Source organism: Lissotriton vulgaris, chromosome 5 (assembly GCF_964263255.1).
Source record: "Lissotriton vulgaris chromosome 5, aLisVul1.2, whole genome shotgun sequence".
Lineage (NCBI taxonomy): Eukaryota > Metazoa > Chordata > Amphibia > Caudata > Salamandridae > Lissotriton > Lissotriton vulgaris.
The window spans coordinates 723,457,842-723,478,845 of NC_141693.1; the positions used below are offsets into that span (position 1 = coordinate 723,457,842).

The 21,004-nt window shown below is 45.5% G+C and overlaps 1 protein-coding gene across 1 annotated transcript in view; it reads left to right on the forward strand.

Annotated features, from left to right (window-relative positions):
- The window catches only part of KIFBP (kinesin family binding protein), a 606,159-nt gene that overhangs the window by 291,048 nt on the left and 294,107 nt on the right, over nt 1-21,004 (forward strand). Inside the window, exon 4 of the mRNA XM_086922159.1 lies at nt 5,139-5,322. Within this exon, the coding sequence (XP_086778285.1) occupies nt 5,139-5,322 (184 nt within the window). The remainder of the gene's footprint in view (nt 1-5,138; nt 5,323-21,004) is intronic.

Sequence of the window (21,004 nt, forward strand, 5' to 3'; positions counted from 1 at the left end):
CAGTCTCTTTTCGGTCCAGGTTGGCGCTGTACATCAGCCCCTGGGTTCCGAGTCACTGACTGAGGCACGTCCTCGTCACGCACCACTTATCGTACAAACTCGGGGTCAGGAGAGCAGGTGTGTATGACATTAGAGTGAGTCACCTTTACGAAGCACTTAGGAGCCACTAATAGCCGCTTCACTTCAGCTGAACACAATGCAGGTGAGGCCACGACCCCATCTCAGACACTTCCTGGTACATGAAGACCAGCAAAGGGATGCCACTGAAAAGCCTGTTGACCCCACAAACCATAAATGAGAGACTGACATTAACCGTAAGCTGCGTCCTACTCAGCTAAAAGTCTGCTGTTGGGAGTCCGTCCCACACCTTTATTCCGCTATTCATGACGTTTCCCTATAAGGTTTAGATGTGTATGTTCCGTTCCACAGGGCAGGGTCACAATCTTTTTCAAAAGCGGTAAGACAGTCCATTTAATCTATTTTCCACCTCACACTGGGAACCCATTTACGTGTTTAATTACATTTCTATAGATTGGGATGTTTTAATAATTAAAACACACACTGTAAATAAATATTCCCCCCCTCATGACCCCTCTACACACACACCCACACACACCTTCTACACTCTCCCCTATCCGGTCAAGTACTTAGATGTAGACAGAAAAAAGTATTACAAATACCCAGAGCTAAAAATAAAATAAAATCCCATACAACTTTAACCCTGTCCATTACGTAAAGGAAAGACCACCATCAGGTAAAAAAATGGTAAATTGCAGACTCATCACATGGCACCTGGCACCTTTGTGATACCTGAACACAGATGCCCCTTTATGCGTCCACAAGCACTGAAAACACACAATTTGTTAAAAGTAACCATTATAGTGCGAGACCTCTCTCTCTCTCTCTCTCTCTCTCTCTCCCTCCCCAGGACGCATAGAGGGCCTGGGGGAGGAGGGGGGGGTTAGCGTTGGCCTGGCATCAAAGAAGATATTTTACCTTTGTGCGTATATATTATTGTTTCAGTGTTGGGGGCTCCGCATTAAGATCCTGAAGCTCATTACACTCTGAAGACAATAAGGGCAGGAAGTGAGTACAGGCTGACTCGCGCGTGAGTAATCAGATACATGAGCACAAGTCACCGACATACGAGCTCCGAGGCGGTGAGTAACCGGCCCTGAAAATCAAGATGCCTCCTAATTAAAAGGCGCGTGGGGTGCGCGTGCAATGCGGAGTGAGAACGCGGTGTGAAGCAGGGATTCAAAGGCTTTTACACAAAATGGCGCACCCAAGGTTTGGAAGGGCGAAGAAAACTGTATTCATGGTCCAATCTATAATTAAAGTTACGTTTGTGTGGTCGCAATATAAAGGTAGAGGGAGAGAAAACAAAGTGTAGAGACAGTATTCCTTGGAGAGAGACGCGAGTTAAGCGGCCGGAATCACGAAAGGAAGTGCACAGCAATGTGGGCCGGAACCGCGGGCGCTGGGCGGCCGAGACAGAGGCGGGGTAAAACTTCAGACCATGTAGTCTCTGTGCCAAGGGCCGTATGAAAATGAGCAGCACCTATAAGTGTCGTCGGCTGCAAAATGCAAAGTAACTTTTCCATCCATTGGTACTTCGTCGACAAACAAAACCCGCAGGTTAAGCAGAGTGGGTAAAAAAAATGCAGACGTAGTAACAACTTTAAAACAACAACTATCCAGAGGGCGACCAATAACTCCTTCTGCTCGGCTATCACGTGTCTTAAATGGATCTGGTATTTCCCGCAATGCAGGACATTATGAGCAGCGCAGCTCTTCTCTAAGCCCACACTGAAGGAGAAAGTCGGCAGGCAGTGCAGTTTACACCGGCTCCGTCCTCCTCAGCCCTGCGGGTGAAAGACCTCTCTGATTTAGGGCGAAGGAAAGCGAAAATACACAATTGGATAAGTTGCTCCAACCTGCCAAGAGCCACCTGGAGTGACACAGGTCTGATGGCTCAGTGACCTAATGCATCGACGGACAGGCTTTCGTTTCATGCCACGACCCACTTACCTGTTCATTTTCCGGAGGTCGGAAAACGGGAAAAGGTACCACGGAGTTTGAAGAAAAAAAAGTTGTATACAGTATCAAGAAACGCACGTGCGCTTTACAAATGCGTATTATGATAGGCGTCGTGGAGGAGAGGGCACTTGCTACGCCCACTTGCCTCCTGTTCAGTAAGGCGGCCCGCCCCACCAGACATTTTATGCAGTTTTGAGGGCATATAACCAGCAGCGGAGGCCCCGCCAGGATCCCAGCAATTATGTAGCAAGTCACCTCAATTCAGGGACATAGCCTCACAGCGACGGCTAACCTTCACTTCCCCGCTTAAAAAAACGCCATTAAACCTGGAATGGCTGGTCTGGGCTCCTTCCTCTCAGCAGCTGCATCCAGGTTTAGGGGAGGGGGCCCCGGGGCATCCTGCGCCTCCACACCAAAGAATAGCCCTTGACTGGCGCTCATTAAATTGCGCAAGGAGGCTGGAAACCGTAAGGCAACCCTCACCATACCAGACAAGCACAGAGAAATCCAAAATATGCAATTTCCTCTCAACAAATGGCAAAATGCGCTCATGTTAATCGATGGGCAGCCCTTGTTGGCTGACGCAGTAGGCACCCGCATACAAGGGGGCTTACAGGCAGAATATAGAGGGGAAAGACAAAGATGCATCATTATGGTACCACATGAACTCATGATTTTGCAAGGCACTCCAGCCGCCTCAAGGCTCCTCTTGGGAGTCCGCGAAGGTGGTTACAGAAGGGAATAAGAGGGTGAAACAAGAAGTCTGTGGTGCAAGGTGACGCTGTGCGATGCTCCTAAGTCAGATGTTGCGCAGAGCACGGCGTACAATGCCACCCATGGGGTATCATTTCAGTTTGCTAGAGTACGGCAAAATCCAAGGCCTGTCTGTCTTCTAAAACATTTGAGGAGGACCGGTCACTCTTAGTGCTGTTGTGTCTTGTGTCCATCCACCCCTACATCCTCTACAAACTCAGCAAAAGTTTCACCCTGTATGATGGCCGGTAGGTCATTTATGGTTATCGAATCCCTTAAATCCAATCTATCTGAAAGGGAGAGCCTCACAGCAGAGCCAACTATTTTCCAGAATCCTTCTTTGGAATGACTTTTCTTGGGCAATGACCCCTGGCACAACTCATGTGAAGACCAGAGGGTTGAGTACTAGTCAAGACTCATTGACAGTCCGTAGTGAACAGCTGTGTCCAGTTTAAAAAAAAAAATCTTTTCACGCTGTGCAATCTGTTCTCATACCTCACATTATGGCAGCCTTCAACCATAATCAAGCTGTCCCGGTTGGATGTCAATTTGTGTAGTCACAGATGATGCAGTTGTGGAAAGAGCTGAACGCTGCATCCAGATTCCAAACACCTCTGTGGTACAGAGGTCATGTCATCTCTGCTTTGTGTACATTTTTCTGTCTTCCAGCTCACACCCAACTCTCCCACCCAGAAAATAGAGCTTTAAGACATACACGGTTTAACATGTAAAGCCTTTATTGACCTGAGCATAATTTTTTTCCCAAAAACGTTTTGTCTGGCACAGAGCTTTCATGTTCTATTCACAAATCCATGAACCCCATTACTCTTCTACCAATGGTACATCACAAAACAATCATGCCACCACTGAAAATAGGCTCTCCAGAAGCATATATGTAGGTTCCATACATGCTACGACCTGGGTGTCATTAAGAAACAATGGTGTGGCCTATGCATGCTTAACGACTAGTTGAAACAAATGTCAGCAGAGTTAGGACAGAATCAGTTCCACATCTTTTAACACATTTTCTCGTCATTAAGGTCTTCAGAAAAGCTCATCATTGCTTGAAGTCGGACAGATCATTCTGAAATGTTTCGATCAGATCACCACCATGACTGCTTCTCTTTCTGCTTAACGGTCCCTCGCCTACAGCCATTACTCCGCGGATCAAATACCTAAGTGCTATCAGAACTATTCTAAGTAAAATATGCAAGAATTGAGAGTCTGGTAATACCCAGAATGAAGGGAAGAGTTTACAAATCTGTTCCTACAAGACATGACCATCATTGGCTTCTTCATAAAAGGTGTTACGAGTTTGAATATCTCCTGCAACCAAGTATGAGTTGAAACCCTGCAGAAAGGAATGCCCACCACTCCCCAAGAGAAGAACACAGAGATGCAGGTTTGCACATTCCATCAGAAGATGCCCGATGGGAGGGAAAGAGGCTGGTCTCCGAACAAGACATTCCAAGCCACACAAGCTCTTCTGTAAGCCTTTGAAAGGACAGTCCAATGTTAGGAAAATGCGGGACTTGCTCTTTCCCCGGGGCTCCTCCTTCGCTCGGGAGCCTCGGGACAGACGCAGGCTGCTTCCTGCTCTCCACTCCTCCTCCGGATGACGTGGCGGAGGCTCGGCCGGCTGGGCCAATCCCAGCGCGGCCCTGGCTGGAGGCACACGGCTGCTTCCTTCGGGCCGGCTTCTCGCTGCGGGCAGCATCTCCGGTCTCCCTCACAACACGGGAGACCGGCAAGGCAGGCAATGGCTTCCCCAAGGAAGGGGGAAGCGGAAACCACGTCCTCCCGGCCCCGCCCACAACCAGGTGGCGGGCCGAACATCTTCTTCCGGTGTTTCCAATGCCGGACCAGATTCGGGGGCGTTCCCGAGAACAGGCTTTCGGCTGACGTCGCCAAAAGCCAAAAATTCTCGGGAACGCCCCCGAATCTGGTCCTGCATTGACGGACAAACGTGTCTTCCAATGGCTAGCCTCCATTTATGGAGCTAGCCAATGGAAGACAGGGCGGATTCCAAGCCCCATACTATACTCATTAGGTTTTTCCTAGCGCATGCGTACTTCGTACGCATTGGCTAGGCAAAACCTAAAAATGATTTACTGACCAGTCTGCCACTACTTCATTGGATATTGCTTTGTTTTTGTAAAAATGATAAAAAATGTTACCTTCAGGTCATTAGCAAATGTCATCCCCTAGCGAATGCACAGCATCTTTTACCATTCAGAATCATACAAAAGCAAATGTAATCAACTGTTACCATATATATCAAGCTTGATTGTCGGATCAATGCTTATTGGTTATACTAATGCAAATTTTAAATCCTTCCTTTGCAGGTTTGAGCGGGTCCACACCCATACTCTTTATTATTTAGCCCAAGTATACAAACACTTGGAGTTGAACGAGAAGTCAGCTCAGTACTGTCACACCACTCTTCAGCGCCAATTGGAATTCACCACCTATAATCCACTGGAATGGGCAATCAATGCTGCGACACTTTCACAGTATTATCTTCCTAAGGTGAAAATCTAGCTATGTTTACTAGTTTCTGTTAACCTGCAGTTCTGTCAGAATTACCCTCTTGAGTTTTGTGTATATTATCTGTTTTTTAAAAAAAAAAAAATATTTTTTATTTTTAAAGACCTTTATTGCTCAAGACAGTTTGTTTGCACATTTACACAGCACATAGCCTACAACCCACAGGGTCCGGCAGCAAAAGTTGGTAATTAAGAGATGTTAGGCAAGATGACACAGCCATTCAGCCGACAACCCTTTGTGTATATTATCTGATATTGTGCTTTAAAGGCTTTGGGTTTATGATGCCAGTAAATACACACTCTTGAAAATGTTATGCCAGGTTATGCAGGGATGTTGGACCAGAGCAGGAAAATATTTTCTGTTTTTCTTACCTTAAAGACATTCAAATGTAGTGTACTGTAAGGTGAAGATGTCTGATAAAACTCAGTATTTCAGATTTTGCCATTTTCAGCAGTTTTCTTCTTTTTCTGTCCCTGGTATTGGACCCAAGAGCTCCTCTACTCGGAGATGCTTAATTGGTCTGGGTCAGGACACGCTTTTGGAGCTACATGCACTATGACAATTTCCTCTCACTCTTCTACCATTGTAGTTGAACACTGTGCCGCTAAGCAGAATATGGATGTTATCTGTTGGGACATGAAAGTCTCCTACATGGTAAGGGTATTGCACCTTTGCTGTGAGTGCTCCAGCTGTGTCAATACTTGGAACCTTGGTATCAATTTTCTTCATGAGCTAACGAGAATCATTCATGTGCACCATGGCTTGGGCCTGTCTCACAGATTGCTGTCTTTTTAGAGTGGGAAGTACATGCAAAGCATTAACCTGGTAGTGGTACAGGGCTACTGTTCTTACCCATAGTTCAGTAGCACGAGTGCAGTGTTGGCAGCATGTTATTTTATATTTGTAACCATGATCAGTAAAGTGAACAGCCCACTTGTGTAAACTTCTGCTGCTGTGTACCTAACTTCTCCTAACCCTACATCATTTTAGTATGTAGTGGTATGCAGCAGGTGTGTCATTGTGTGTGTTGTAATGTACGAGTGCCTGTCTATAGGACAGTACATGGAGGCCTGCAAGTTCCACATTGAAAGCCCAGTGCTGTGGAAAATGTATGTGGAGGAGCCATGCCAGACATATCTGTGGACTGCCTGCATTTGTGAGTAGGAATGACGAGCCAAGCTCTTGCCTTTCACTTTAAAAGGGTTCTTTGATTCTGAAAAGGTCACTGGTTTGTGGGCCTAGACACGTTTCGGGAACCAGATGGAGTGCTAATAAGGGAATCTTAATGAATAGGCTGGGAGCCTTGGTAACCCTTTGATAGGCATATATCGGTGAAGCAGGCATCCAGATGTGATCCTCTAATCACGCCCATGGCTTGTGTGTGGTGTTTTCATGTTTGGGGTCACTCCTGATATGACAGACTGCATCCTGGACAAAGGACAGGACAGAGGAGTAGTGGGCACTTCAAAAGTGGCACCTTCACAAGTGAAATGGGAGAAACTTTTAGAATTATCCCTCCATCCCACCCTGGCCCCCCCACATCTGGTTCTTTCTCACCTGCCCAGGCTCTTAGAGATATAGGGTAACAAGGACTGTTGTTTAAGTTGTGTGTGTAGACCGCTCCTTTGAAATACATGTGGTACAGGGAATAGCTCAGCGCCACATGTCCTAGCAGGATGGCCCATCCACTCAAAACCTAGTCCCCCCTTTACCTCACTGTCTGGGAGGAATCCGCAAAGGCCAAATGCCATGCTAATCAGGCATGTGACACAGGCTTCAGCCATCAAATGTTTAGGACAAGAAATGCCAATTTTTGAAACGTGTCATTTTCAGAATTGTGACTTGAATCCGACTTTACCCATTAGGAAGATTTTAAATTTCATGTCTTTTTAGACCAAACATGATATTTCTACCTGCTCCCAATCAAACGTTATCACTTATTAAATCAAATAAGGTAACCCAATGTTATTGTATGAGAGAGGTAGGCCTCACAGTAGTGAAAACAATAATTTGAGAGTTTTCCACTACCAAGCCATGTAAAAATACATGTCCAACGTTTTAAATACATTGCACTCCGCCCTATAGGATGTTTACGGCCTAACTTAGGGGTGATTTATATTTATTAAAAAGGGACGTTTGGGCCTGACAAAAAGTTTATTTTGCCAGGAAGAATTAGTAGTTTTAACCTGCATTCACAGCTGCAGTGGCAGACATAAGACATATTGTAAAGGGCTACTTAAGTGGGCAGCATATTAAGTGCTGTAGGTCCACTAGTAGCACTTAATTGATAGGCCCTGGGTACTTGTAGTACCACTGTGCTAGGGACATATAATTACATTTCATGTGTTAGAAATGGGGTCTCTAGTTGGAAATGGTTTGCATCTTTGTCCAAATAGGGGCACTTCCATCTAGTCAGGATAAAGGGGATACACTCCTAAAATAAACCCCTGCTCACCTCCTTGGTAGCTTGGCACAAGCAGTCAGGCTTATCTCGGAGGCAGTGTGTAAAGCATTTGCACATAACCAACAGCAATATAGTGAAAACACTACAAAAGGACACCACACCCGTTTTAGAAAAATAACCAATATTTATCTGTGCAAACAAGACCAAAACGATAAAAAAATCAACATACAGTAATCAGAAATAGGAATTTTGCAAGTATGAATTAAAAATGCAGTTCCTTGAAGTTGGTGGCTCCATCCGGGGCTACAGCGGTGCTGAAAACAGAATCCACCAGTACTGTCCGATTGCATTGGTGTGGACCGGCGTTTAGTGTCAACAGACTCGTAAACAGTACCTTTAGTTCCGAATGACTGCGTCTGAGCGGGCCGGTCGTGGCAACCGTCGAGGTTGCGATGTAAAGCATAGCAATGTGGTGTGCAGTGCCCTTAAGTCGCGTGCAGGCAATGGCTCGGTAAAGGTCGTCCAGTGGCGTCCGTAAGACCAGGGCTGTGGTGCGGAGTGAGGCGGAGCTCATGGCTGTGCTGACAGGTCTCGGTGCAAGCAACAGTGCCAGTTTGATGGAATCTGGTGTCGGTCGTCCAAGACAGCTGTGTAGGGTGGGCAGTGCATCGTGTGACTTATGAGCAGGTCTCCCAAACCACTGTGCAGTCACAAGTTTTGTGGTCTGCGGGCAGCGACATCATCGATGAGACAAGGGCGGTGGCATGAAGCGAGGTGGTGTGGAGTCCAGTGCCCACAGGTCGCGGTGCAAGCAGGGCCTCGGTGGCGGTGGTCCTCGGTGAGACCATAATTGCTGTTCAAAGTGTGGCATGCCCTCTGCAGTGCCTTCAGTACCTGTAGTCCGCAGGGGTGTCGGTGACTGTGTCGAATGCTTCCCCTCTATGGCAACTGTATCCCACGGTTCCAGAGGCGGTACCCAGAGGTAAGTGAAATCTTGGCTGTCCCTGAGACTTTGTGAACCGGAGGCAAGCTCTATTTTAAGCCTTTGGAGATACTCTGCAACAACTAAAGAAAGTTTAGTCTAGTCCTTTCACTGCTCAAGGCAGAAGTGGCAACTGCAGGCCTACCCAGCCAAGCAACAACACAGCAAAGTGGCAGTACTCCTCCTGACAGTTCTTCCAGCTCTTCTTCTGGGACCCAATATGTATACAGCATTTCTCTTTGTTTTCTTGGGCAGAGAGTGTCTGTGTTTAGTCCAAATTAGTTTGGTCCTCTATGGCTCACCTTCCCAGCAGGAGGTGGAGACAGCATTGTCCAAGGCAGATCACACTCATTCAGGTGCAAGGAAATCTCCTCCCACTACACTAAATGAAGCCCAGCTCTATTCAGCCCCGCCCTGACTCATCTAGGAAAGGCAGGACACACCTTGAACAACCCCCAACCCCTGGTTGGAATGAATAGAATGCACATCCCCAGCCACTCCAAAGCCAGACCGTCAATCCACAACCCAGCAGAGGCACATAGGATGGCTAATCTAGAAAATACCTACTTCCTAAAAGTGGTATTTTCAAACACAGAACAAAAAATCATCTTTACTAAAAGAAGCATTTCTTCATTCTAAGGTTCAGACATACTAAACTCTGTTCGAAGCATGAAAGCTGTAGATCACATGCTTTGCATACTCCAGCCATCTAGTGTTAGGTCCGGATATTTACAAGTTGTTTTTCTTCGAAGAAGTCTTCCTTTCGGTGGTAGTGCGCATGGGCATCAACTCCATTGTGTTGTTTTTTTCCGCCATCCGGTTTGGATGTGTATTGCTGCGCTCTGCTTCTGAATCGGTCCTCGGGTTCCCCTGGGTGCACAATCCACTCTACCCTCGTTGGTATTGTTTTTGAACGCGTTTCCTTTTCTCCGCGGTTCAACTTGCCCATCAAGAAATCTCCATTTCAATTGGAATTTCGCAGGCGGCCTTCCGGCCTATCCACGTTGGTACAGCTCCTTTTCGATGGAATGGACTCTACTCCAATTCTGCCCCCTGTGCCACGTGAAGTATCCGCGTAAGGACTTGCTTCGGGTGTGTAACTTGTGCTTGTCCCAGTGCACAAATAACTGGACTGCGAAGCGTGCCGATCTTTCAGATTGAAGAAAACTCTCCGTGATTGTGTGTCTCGACGTCGATAGATGCTGTGGCAGCAGTCAGATGACACACCGAATCTCTTCGGGGAAAACTCCGAACAAGAGGAGGTCTCAGCGGCCGAAGAACAACAGGCTTTAGCAGCGTCGGACTCCGAAACAGAGTTACAGAGTGTCCTTGAGGATGAGGATGTGCTGCAGGGACAAGGGGACGCGAAGACAGATGACCCCTTCCCCCACACCACCGTTCCCTAGAAAATCTAAGGCTTCGGCACCATCTCTGCCTTCAGCCCAAGGTTGGCACAGAGAAGAGGTTTCGAATGCTCCACCTTCCGGCTTGGGACAGAGTCTGCCAAAACCCACTCCTGAGCCAAAAATGGGCTCTGAGGCAAAACCTTTGACACCAAAACCTAAAAAAATGTATTGGAGCTGAAGTATTCAGCACTGAAAAGACATTCTAGTTTGGCGACGAAAATTAAAGAGCTGCCCGTACCACAACCGGATCCAAACATGGACGTTGTACCACCTAAATCGGATCAGAAACAGAAACAACTCAATATTGATCCTGATACTAGACATATTCACACTAAACCCCCAACCAAACTCAAGCCTCTGGATAACGACAGCTCTTATAAAATTCCATTGAATAAGAAAGATTCAGGTACTAGTCCTTTCCACACAATTCCTTCTCTTCCTCCTCCCTCTCCACCACAACTTGATCCTTTACATATTACACCTTGTCAGTCTACACTACCTCAGCCTGATGGAGATGATACTGATGATGATACTGATGATGATGATGATGATGATGACACACGCCAATAGATTTTTTGACTGATTATACCATTGATCCTCCACAGGATACAGACCCGGATCTTTACCCTGCCAGACCATCTCCACCTGATGACAATCTGTCATATCAGGAGCTCATTGCTAGAGCTGCACAGTGGCATGGGGTGGAGCTCCATAAAGATTCCTTAGATGAAGATTTTCTTCTTGAAACCCTAGGAACACATAAGTCCAGTCAGTCACTGCCTATGCTTAAGGGTATATTAAGGCACACAGACAACATCTTTAACAATCCTTTACGTGCTAGGATCCTCACTCCTAGAGTAGATAAGAAATACACACCTTCCCCAACAGACCCTATTTTTACTAAGGGTCTTCACTCTGTAGTAGTATCCAATGCTTGAAAGCGGGCCAATTCTCAAGTGTCTGGAGAGGCTCCTCCTCCAGATAAAGAGAGTCAAAACTGATTGATGCTTCTGGCAAACCTGTAGTTGCGCAAGCATCTAATCACTGGCATATTGCTAACACCCAAGGTCTCCTAGCAAGATATGATAGGGCACACTGGGACGAAATAGAGCATTTACTAAAATTTCTCCCAAATGTGAATAAGGCCAAAGCACACGATTTATTTCAATCTGACAAATGGGTGATTGGAATTATCCAACATGGTTTTTGCCTGGAGCTTACCAACAACCCTCCAAACATTCCACTTCAATATCACTGATTGTCAACCGACCACCAGAACTTGCTTCAACAAGAAGTGCAATCTCTATTACTCAAAGGGGCCATAGAACCAGTCTCACTTCAGTACCAAGGGTCAGGGTTTATTCCCTTTACTTTTTAATTCCCAAAAAGGACGGCTCATTAAGACCTATTCCAGATCTCAGAGAGTTAAACAAATACACACTGTCAGAGCACTTTCACATGGTGGTTCTTCAACAGGTACTTCTTCTTTTACAGCAAGGCAACTTTATCTACTCGAGATCTAAAAGACGCCTACTTTCACATTACAGTTCATCCATCTCATCGCAAATACCTCAGATTTGTGATAGCAGGTAAACATTACCAGTTCAAGGTACTTCCATTTGGCGTCACTACATCCCCCAGAATGTTCGCCAAATGTCTGGCAGTAGTAGCAGCTCAGCTCAGGAGACTGTGTATCCATGTCTTCCCCTATCTAGACGACTGGCTTATCAAAGTGGGCACTTACCAGAACTGTATAGTGCACACTCAGGCAACAGTACACTACTTCATCAGTTAGGTTTCACAATCCATGCACAAAAATCTCATCTGTGCCCTGCGCAAGTGCAGTCTTATCTAGGAGATTCCCTTTACACTCTCAAAGCTCTAGCCTCTCCCAATCTAGCCCTGATTCGCAATATTCAGTCCATAATACTGCAATTTCAACCCAATCAAACATTACTAGCCAGAGTTTTTATGCAACTGCTGGGAATGATGGCATCCTGCATTGTAATCGTACATCACACAAGGATGCACATGCATCCTCTGCAGGTTTGTCTAGCACGTCAGTGTAATCAGTCACATGGTCAATTAACCGATCTAGTGTTGGTAGACCGCTTCACCCATCGCTCTCTGCAGTGGTGGAACCCTCAAAACGTATCAAAATGGGGGCCTTTCATAGAACAGATTCCACAGACTACTGACAGCAGACACATCTTTAACCGGTTGGGATGCCCATCTCTAACATCTCGCAGTACAAAGGCTGTGGTGGAATATTCCCCTAGCCTACATCTGTAAGGCAGCAACATGGTCAACACCGCTCACATTCACCAAACACTTTTGTGTAGATGTGTTTGCGAGACAACAAGCAAATGTAGGTCAAGCAATACTTACAACACTGTTTCAAACAACTACAACCACTATAGGTTAACCACCGCTTTGAGAGTATACTGCTATATACTCTATGCAAGCATGCGATCTACAGCTCACATGCTGAACGGAAAAGGTTACTTACCCAGTAAGCATCTGTTCTTGGCATGTAGAGCTGTAGACTCACATGCGCCCACACGCCTCCCCCGTCTCCTGTAATTGTTTTAGTTCTCGATTTACATTCATACACATGAACATCTCTATTCTACACTCGCAAACTCCATTCTCACCCTCTGCAGGAAACAATCGAACAATGGAGTCAATGGCCATGCACACTAACACTGAAAGGAGTCGTCACCTTACCTCATGACTGGAAAGACTTCTTTGAATAAAAACAACTTGCAAACATCCGGACCCAACACTAGATGGCAGGAGTATGCAAAACATGTGATCTACAGCTCTACATGCCAAGAACATATGCTTACTGAGTAAGTACAATTTTCCTTCTCTATCTTGTCCCAATGGGAAGACATACTCATGAAATCTTACCAGGTATTCTCCATTCTATCCTATGGGACAGATAGCCTTTCAACAGTGAAAAACGAATTACCCTGTAGTTCACTATCAGGACATGTGACACACACCAGGACATGTCCTACCTTTCACATACACTGCACCCTGCCCATAGGGGTACCTTGGGCCTACTTTAGGGGGGACTCGCATGTAATAAAAGGGAAGGTTAGGGCGTGACTAGTGGGTGCACATGCCAAGTCGACATGGCAGTAAAAACTGCGCACAAACACTGCTGTGGCAGGTCTGAAAACCCTTGGAATAGATGCTCATATGGGTGGCACAACTTACCTTGGGCCTACATTAGGGGGGACTTGCATGTAATAAAAGGGAAGGTTAGGGCTTGGCTAGTGGGTGCACTTGCCAAGTCAATATGGCAGTAAAAACTGCACGCAGACACAGTAGTGGCAGGTCTGAGAACCCTTTGAATGGCTGCTCATGTGAGTGGCACAATCAGTGCTACAGGCCCACTAGCAGCATTTGATTTACAGGCACTGGCACTCTGTGCACTTTACTTGGGACTTACCAGTAAATCAAATATGCCAATCGGGGAAACACTAATCCATAATGCAATTTACAATAGGAGCACTTGCACTTTAACACTGAACAGCAGTGAGAAAGTGCGCAGAGGTACTAAACCAGCAAAAACAGTGTCAAAACCAGGAGGTCCAAATGCAAAAAGACAGGGGATCCACTACAAGAGGTGCCAGGTCTAACACATGTTCCCTCCAGCTGAAAGTTGGGAGAACTACCCAACCTTTTTTTTTAATTTTTTTTTTATTGAACAAGACAGTAGGAGGACATTGGTACATTTGATTCTTTGACTTTAGATGCGAAAAGAGCTGCTTCATAGTATGTTTTAAAATGGGGGAGAGCCAGCCCACCTTGATTTAAAGAAAGTTGTACCACCGAGAGCTTAACTCTTGAGGCCTTTTTTATTCCAGATAAATTTTCTCATTATAGATTCAAGTTCATTAAAAAAGGCCATATTAACTTTTATTGGAATATTACTAAAAAGAAATAAAACCAAGGGGAGTATATTCATCTTTATCAGTGCAACTCTACCAATCAAAGTCAGGGGCAATGCATCCCATTGTTCCAGCATGTTCTTTATTTTGTTTTTCATCTTAATATAATTCAACCTAAAAAGATCTTGATAGTCCCTAGTCACATAAATTCCTAAATATCTTATTGGATCCCGTTTTTCTGCTTGAGACTGAAGATGTGGTGGAAGAAAATCTAAATTAGAATTTAAAATAAGAACTTCCGTTTTTTTCTCATTGATCTTATAACCCCCAATCTTCTCGTATTCCTTAAAATCTTTCATAAGATGTAAAATATTTTCTTTTTCAGAAGCTAAATACAGAACAATATCGTCGGCAAACAATTTTAACTTTGACATTCCGCCGATAGGGGTTATTATTGCATCATTATTCCTTATTTTTATAACCAATGGTTCAATAAAAACGGTAAAAAGCAGGGGAGATAGAGGGCAACCTTGCCTAGTTCCTCGATTTATTTCAATCTTCCCTGCTTGCCTGGTGTTGACTATAACCTGAGCTGATGCCCCTTCATAAATGTTCTGTAGCATACTAATAATCGGGGCCGGGAATCCAAAACAACCCAAAGAAAAAAATAACGCTGACCAGTTAACTAAATCAAATGCCTTTTCTGCATCAATCATTAAGATACATGCAGAAGTTGAATTAATATTAAAAAAATCTAAGGCTTGTATCAAATATTCTGTGTTCGCTGCCATGGATCTACCAGCTATAAACCCTGTCTGATCTTGATGGATTACTTCCTGTGCTGCAGACACAAATCTTAGGGCCCAAATCTTCATAAAAACCTTATAGTCCGAATTCAGTAGACTAATTGGTCTATAAGAATTTACCTCCTCTGGATTCTTGTCTTTCTTAACAAAGCTGATAATAGTAGATTCTTTAAACTCAGAGGGAACCTTGCCGCCTATTCTGATATAGTTAAATACATTTTTCAATGGATCCACCAGTTCCTTTAAAAATACCTTATAAAATTCAATCGGGAACCCGTCCATGCCTGATACTTTAGCTCCTGCTGTTGCTTTTATACTATTTTGTATTTCCAATATGCTTATTTCACTGCTTAATTGATTCCTCCTAAAATCGGAAATTTTGGGAATATCTAAGTTTTCGAAATATTCCTTGATCAGTGTTCCCTCCACCTGAATATCTGTGGAGTAAATTCTCTCATAATGATCAAGGAACACTTTCGCAATTTCCTCGCTCCGAGTCTCTATTCCACCCCGAGGATCTAACATTTTTACAATGATGGAAGATTCTTGTTTTTTTCTAATTGAATTAGCCAGGAGCTTTCCCATCAATTGGCTCTCCTCATAAAGCCTTTGCTGAAAGGCCTTCGAGCTATTTATCTCTTCAAGGGTGAAGAAATCTCTAAGCGATGCTTTCGCTTCTTCCCATTTATTAGGCATTCGGTTGAGCTTTAGTGCATATTCTTTCTCAGTAGCTCTCTGAAGGGCAGCTATTTGTTCCTTACAAACTTTTGCCTTATTTCTGGAAAATGCTATCATTTGCCCCGTGGCTGCTGCTTTAAATGCTCCCCATATAGGGAAAGGCTCCGCTGAATCTTTATTTACTAAAAACAATTGTTTTATCCATTCTTTAAAACCCTCCATCCACTCCAAATTCTGTAAAAGGGTGCGATCCATCTGCCACCTGGGGCGTTCCCTTTTTGTACCTTCTATCATCAGTTTAACTTCAATCCTCCCATGGTCTGAAATGGGGTTGCAACCTATCCATGCATTAACAATTTGAAGTGACCTAGAAGTTAAAAAGAAATCTATTCTAGGGGCAGTGTGAAATCTATTAGAATAACAAGTATAAGACTCTGTATTGGGATTTAGGGAGCGCCAGGAATCCCGTAGTTGGTATTCTGTCATAAGAGCTTCCAGGACCCCTTTTGTCTTTGGTTTAAGTTGCTTCTTATTCTTGTTAGAGGTGTCCCTTTTTAAATCTTGGATATAATTAGTCGCCTCCTATTACAATTTGTCCTGGAGTGCCCCTCAAGATTTCACTAATTTCCGTCAGGGACGAAATATCATCAAATATTGGACCATAGTAATTTACAAAATGTAATACTTTCCCCAACAGTTTTACTACCACCCAGAGCCATCTGCCTTTAGAGTCGCTTCGCACCTGCATAACTTCCCAAGGAAGACTCCTTGCGAGATAGATAGCAACTCCCCTCTGGGCGACCCCCGCTGAGGAAAAAAACCCATACGAGAAATATCTAGGCAGAAACAGCTTTGGAGAATTGGTCTTCAGGTGTGTTTCCTGTAGGAAGACCACCTGGGGATTTAGGGCTATTGTCCATTTCAACAGCGAGCCATATTTCTGTTAATTAAGTAACCCATTCGCATTAATGGACAGGATTTTAAATGAATCGAGTCTCGTCACTACGTTTAAGGATATTTATACATAATCTGTACCAGCCAAAATTGAAGATCAAAATAACAACCCTACTGTACTTGTATTTTTTTGCTGCTTTCGCCCCCCCCCACCCTAACCACCCCCAAGGATGCGGGATCCCCCTTCCAAGGCACGCTGCCCCCATCCCTCCCTCAGCTTCTTCTTCGGGTGTCTTCTTCTTACACCCTGGTGTGACTCAGTAACCCAGTGCGCCCACCTCTCTTATTCCTCTTTTTTATTATTTTTCATTCATTTATTTTTTCTTTTTTTTTCTCCTTCCCTTCCCTTTTTTTCCCCCTTTTTTTTCAAACCTAATGTGGCAATTTTCCAGTTGTAAATCAGATTCCTTCTGTATTTTTGTTTCCTTCCATTTCCCCATACTTTTCTCCCTCATCTTCAGAGCTAAGCCCTTGCCGAAATCTCGTTGAGAAGAGTTTGAGCCTCCTCTAAATCAGTAAACAGGAAGAATTTTCCTTTGACAAGAACCTTTAACTACCCAACCTCCTTGAAGTTCTCTTCACTAAGGCAGAAGAACCTGGACAGACCATCTGCGTTTGCGTGTTCTGTACCAGGGCCGTGTTCCACTGTAAAGTCCATGCCCTGTAGGGAGATGGACCACCTCAACAGTTTTGGGTTCTCACCCCTTTTTTGCATCAGCCATCTGAAGAGTCTGTGGTGTTTCTGAACTCGGAAGTGAGTCCCAAACAGGTAGGGTCTAAGCTTCTTCGGTTCCCAGACCACACCAAAAGCTTCTCTTTCCATGGCACTCCACCTCTGTTCCCTTGGGAGTAGTTTCCTTCTAAGGAAGACTACAGGCCGGTCTAGGCCCTCATCGTTCCAGGGGGTGGGGATCTCAGACACCCCCGTCATGGGAACATTGGAGAAGAGACCTGGACTAGTGCCAGCGGGCTGAGGAGAACATCTATAAGAGCAGGGGATGCCTGAAGAAGTGGAAAAAGATCTGGGGACAGTGGCGAAAGTACAGGGAGGAGGGTGGGGGGCTAGAGGAGTAACTCGGCCACTGGTCATCCTGATAGTGCCCTTCTGTATTGACGGGATTGAAAACCACGGTGCTAACTACTTGTCTGATCATTGTTCACTGATTGTAGTGGCTGTATACTATGAGAGTGTTCAAAAATAAAAAGTTTAAAAAAAAATAACTTCCCAGAGGGTGCTGCAAGTACTCTTCCCAGCTGGAGTGTCGTCCAGGTAGGCGGCACTGAAATCCTCCAGCCCAGCCAACACCTGGTTGACTAACCTCTGAAACGTGGCAGGGGCATTCTTCAACCCAAAGGGCATTACCTGAAACCGGTAGTTCCCCTCTGGGGTTGAAAATGTTTACCTCTCTTTGGCCCCCTCGATTAAGGCAATCTGCCAGGACCCAGACTTCATATTTAACATGCTGAGGAACAGCTCCCAACTGATCAATGAGCTCATCAGCTATGGGGATGAGGTGCACGTCAATCCTGGTGACTTCTTTGAGCCCACGGTAGTCCACAAAAAACGCAGTTCTGGGGTGGCACCGGGTGCAGCAGCTTTTGGGACCAAGACTCCTGGGCTGGCCCAAGGACTGCTGGAGGGCTCGATCACCCCTAACGCCAAATTCTTAGACCTCCTCTTTGAACTTTGAAACTGGTTCTAACCCAGTCAGCCAACCTGTAAATATTGTTTCACAGGAGTGCTGTAACCAGTGTCCAAGTCATGGGCACACCAGTGAGTAACACCTGGGGTTAGGGTGAACAGCGTGGCGAACTGCCCCACCAATTGGTGACGTCACACTTCTGCTCTGTGGTCAGAGTATGGGAAAGGATCACGCCTTCCACCTTCCCACGCCCCTTGCCTTTTCTCTTGACGGGAACCTAGGCCACTGTTTCAGGCTTCAGGTCCTTCTGATCACCCTTACCGGCTGCCAATGACCGAGTGGTCACGCATGCCCATTCTGGCAACCCAAGCATCTCCAAGTGAGACATGATCTCAACATTCTTCCACAAGGACTACTCCAGGTCGTTACCTAGCAAACAATCTACAGGGATGGTAGGGCTCACAACCACCCTCAAGGAACCTCAGACCCCCTTGCCCCACCCCCATTGAAAGGGAACTTGCGCCACCATACACTGGCGCTCTGAGTTGTTCACAGCAATTACTTGGTGGAATGCCCCGGGACCACTTGCTCCTCAGAGACCAGGTGACACCGGACTGAGGTCACACTGGCTCCAGTAACTCTGAGAGCCTCTACCTTTCTCCTATTGATGATCATCCAGTCGCTGTATTTCTTAGGGTTAGCAGGCACCTGGTTTCCCGGGCCCATCTCACTGTCCTCTAGTGACAGTTGGGTTCCCCCTTCAAGTGACCCATCTGCTCACAGGCATAGCACTTGCGAGGGCCGATCTCTGCAGGCTTTCCGGAAGAGAACCCTTTTTTCTTATCTCCTAGGGGATGGGAACCTTTACCCTGGGTATTAGTTTGGGGCCCTTTAGAGAACTCCTGTGCTTTATCCTTGAACCCCCCCCCCACTCTTCTGCTGGGGACCCTGCCAACCTTTGGCAAAGTCTTCCCCCATACATCTTCTTATGGACCCTGGTACTCACCCAGCGGTTCGCCTCCATTGCAAGCTTCCTAGGGTCAGTCAGCTTACTATCAGTTGAGTGCTGGCACAGCTCTACAAAACATGGACTAGACAAGTAATCCCACACAATAAAATTGTACAGTCCCTGAAAATCTGTTACATTACCAAACCATCCAGTGCACTACAGAAAGAATCCACACATTCCATCCATGTTGGGAAATCCTTTTTCTTACTAGACCTAAACTGATCCCGGTATTCATCAGGAGTGAGAACATACCTAGTGAGAAGGGCCTCTCCTTCATGTCAGTATAGGTGAGGTTGTAACCCTTATCTAAAGCCAACAGTGTGCCTCCCCTTTTCTTAGAAATTATGCCACATCCCCCCCCCACCCCCCCCCCCCCCCACACACAATGCTTTTCAGGGAGCTCATTCATGTGTATACCTGCCTCATAGCCCATAAACCACCTTTGTCGTCAATCTTTTTAAATTCCTTGCCTACATTCTTGGGAATGTGCACAATTCTGTCTGATTGCACTTCACAGCGTGAAGGAGCTGCCCCCTATTCTCTGAAACTTATAACGAGGGATCTGAGCATAGCAAAGGGTCTAGGACTGCAGAGAACGTGCAGGAACATAAAAAGAGAAACGCCTCTGTAGGTAAAGAGGGCCACAGCCATGTAGGGCACGGTGGGCCACATAAAAAGAGAAACGCCTCTGTAGGTAAAGAGGGCCACAGCCATGTAGGGCACGGTGGGCCAAAGTCAAGGATTTAAATTTAACTCTCTCCAACATGGGGAGCCAGTGAAAAGAGGGTCGCTGTTGGCGGACATTGTTTCTAGCCGGAATGCCCAGAAGAAGTCTGGCTGCTGAATTCGGAACCACTTGCATTTTTTCATCAGGTACCCAGGAACACCAGCATACAGGGCATTGGCATAGTCAAGCCTTGACAAAATCAGCGCACAGGTGACTTCTCCTCGCTGCTTGAGGAAGCAGGGGAAAACATCTTATAAGAGTTTTAAGCAGGCCAAAACAACATCTTCACTGTCTAATGAATGACAGCACGTCATGAGTGTCGGCTCACTGAAGGAATTCCAACATTTCCATATACATTATTACTGACATTTACAACCTGTGTTCCTTAACGGGGTGCACTGCAGGATTAGGGACCACACGCAGCTCACACTTACCTAGGCCTGGTCATTTACCAGTATAGGGAACAACATCCTCTTGTGTTTTTTGCCCATTAGCACAATCAAACCATACAAGACCCTTTCTAAGAGGGCCACCACAGTTGTGAGAAGTTGGCCTGGTATATGCTGTCCACTAGTTATAGTGGGCACCTTTTACAAGTCCAACCCTTATTGATGATTAGGTTAAAGACAACCTTTATTGAAAGCTATCCTAGTGGTAGCTATGGAAAGCAGCCTTCAGGCTAAGTCTTGAAGGAATGTAAACCAGCTTGGTTTACCAGATTATAACCTCTTGAATGACTAAATGAAAGGAGAACCACACAAGGTATATATAAAATATATGTATTTATTACTAAATACTCTCTACTAACCTCTTCATGAGATTAGAGAACAAGGCACACAATAATACAGTAGTAGAACAATAGTAAAAAGCACAATACACAGCGGGCTCCAGGGGGAGACCGAACCATATACTAAGAAAGTGGTGTAACAACCACGACTTGACTAGACACAGTGCCTAGAGCACGTAGAATCGCTGTGACCCCAAGGAACCACACAAGGTAGTGAGACAGGGGTCCCAAGGGGGACACGTGCAGTGTGAGAACACAGCCGTGAGCTACGTACAATCCTATGGGGAAGTTGCGGTTGGAATTTTAAAGTTTAAGGACACTTAGGAGAGGACTTTGAGCAACCCCTTTCAAACTTAGAAGGTTCTA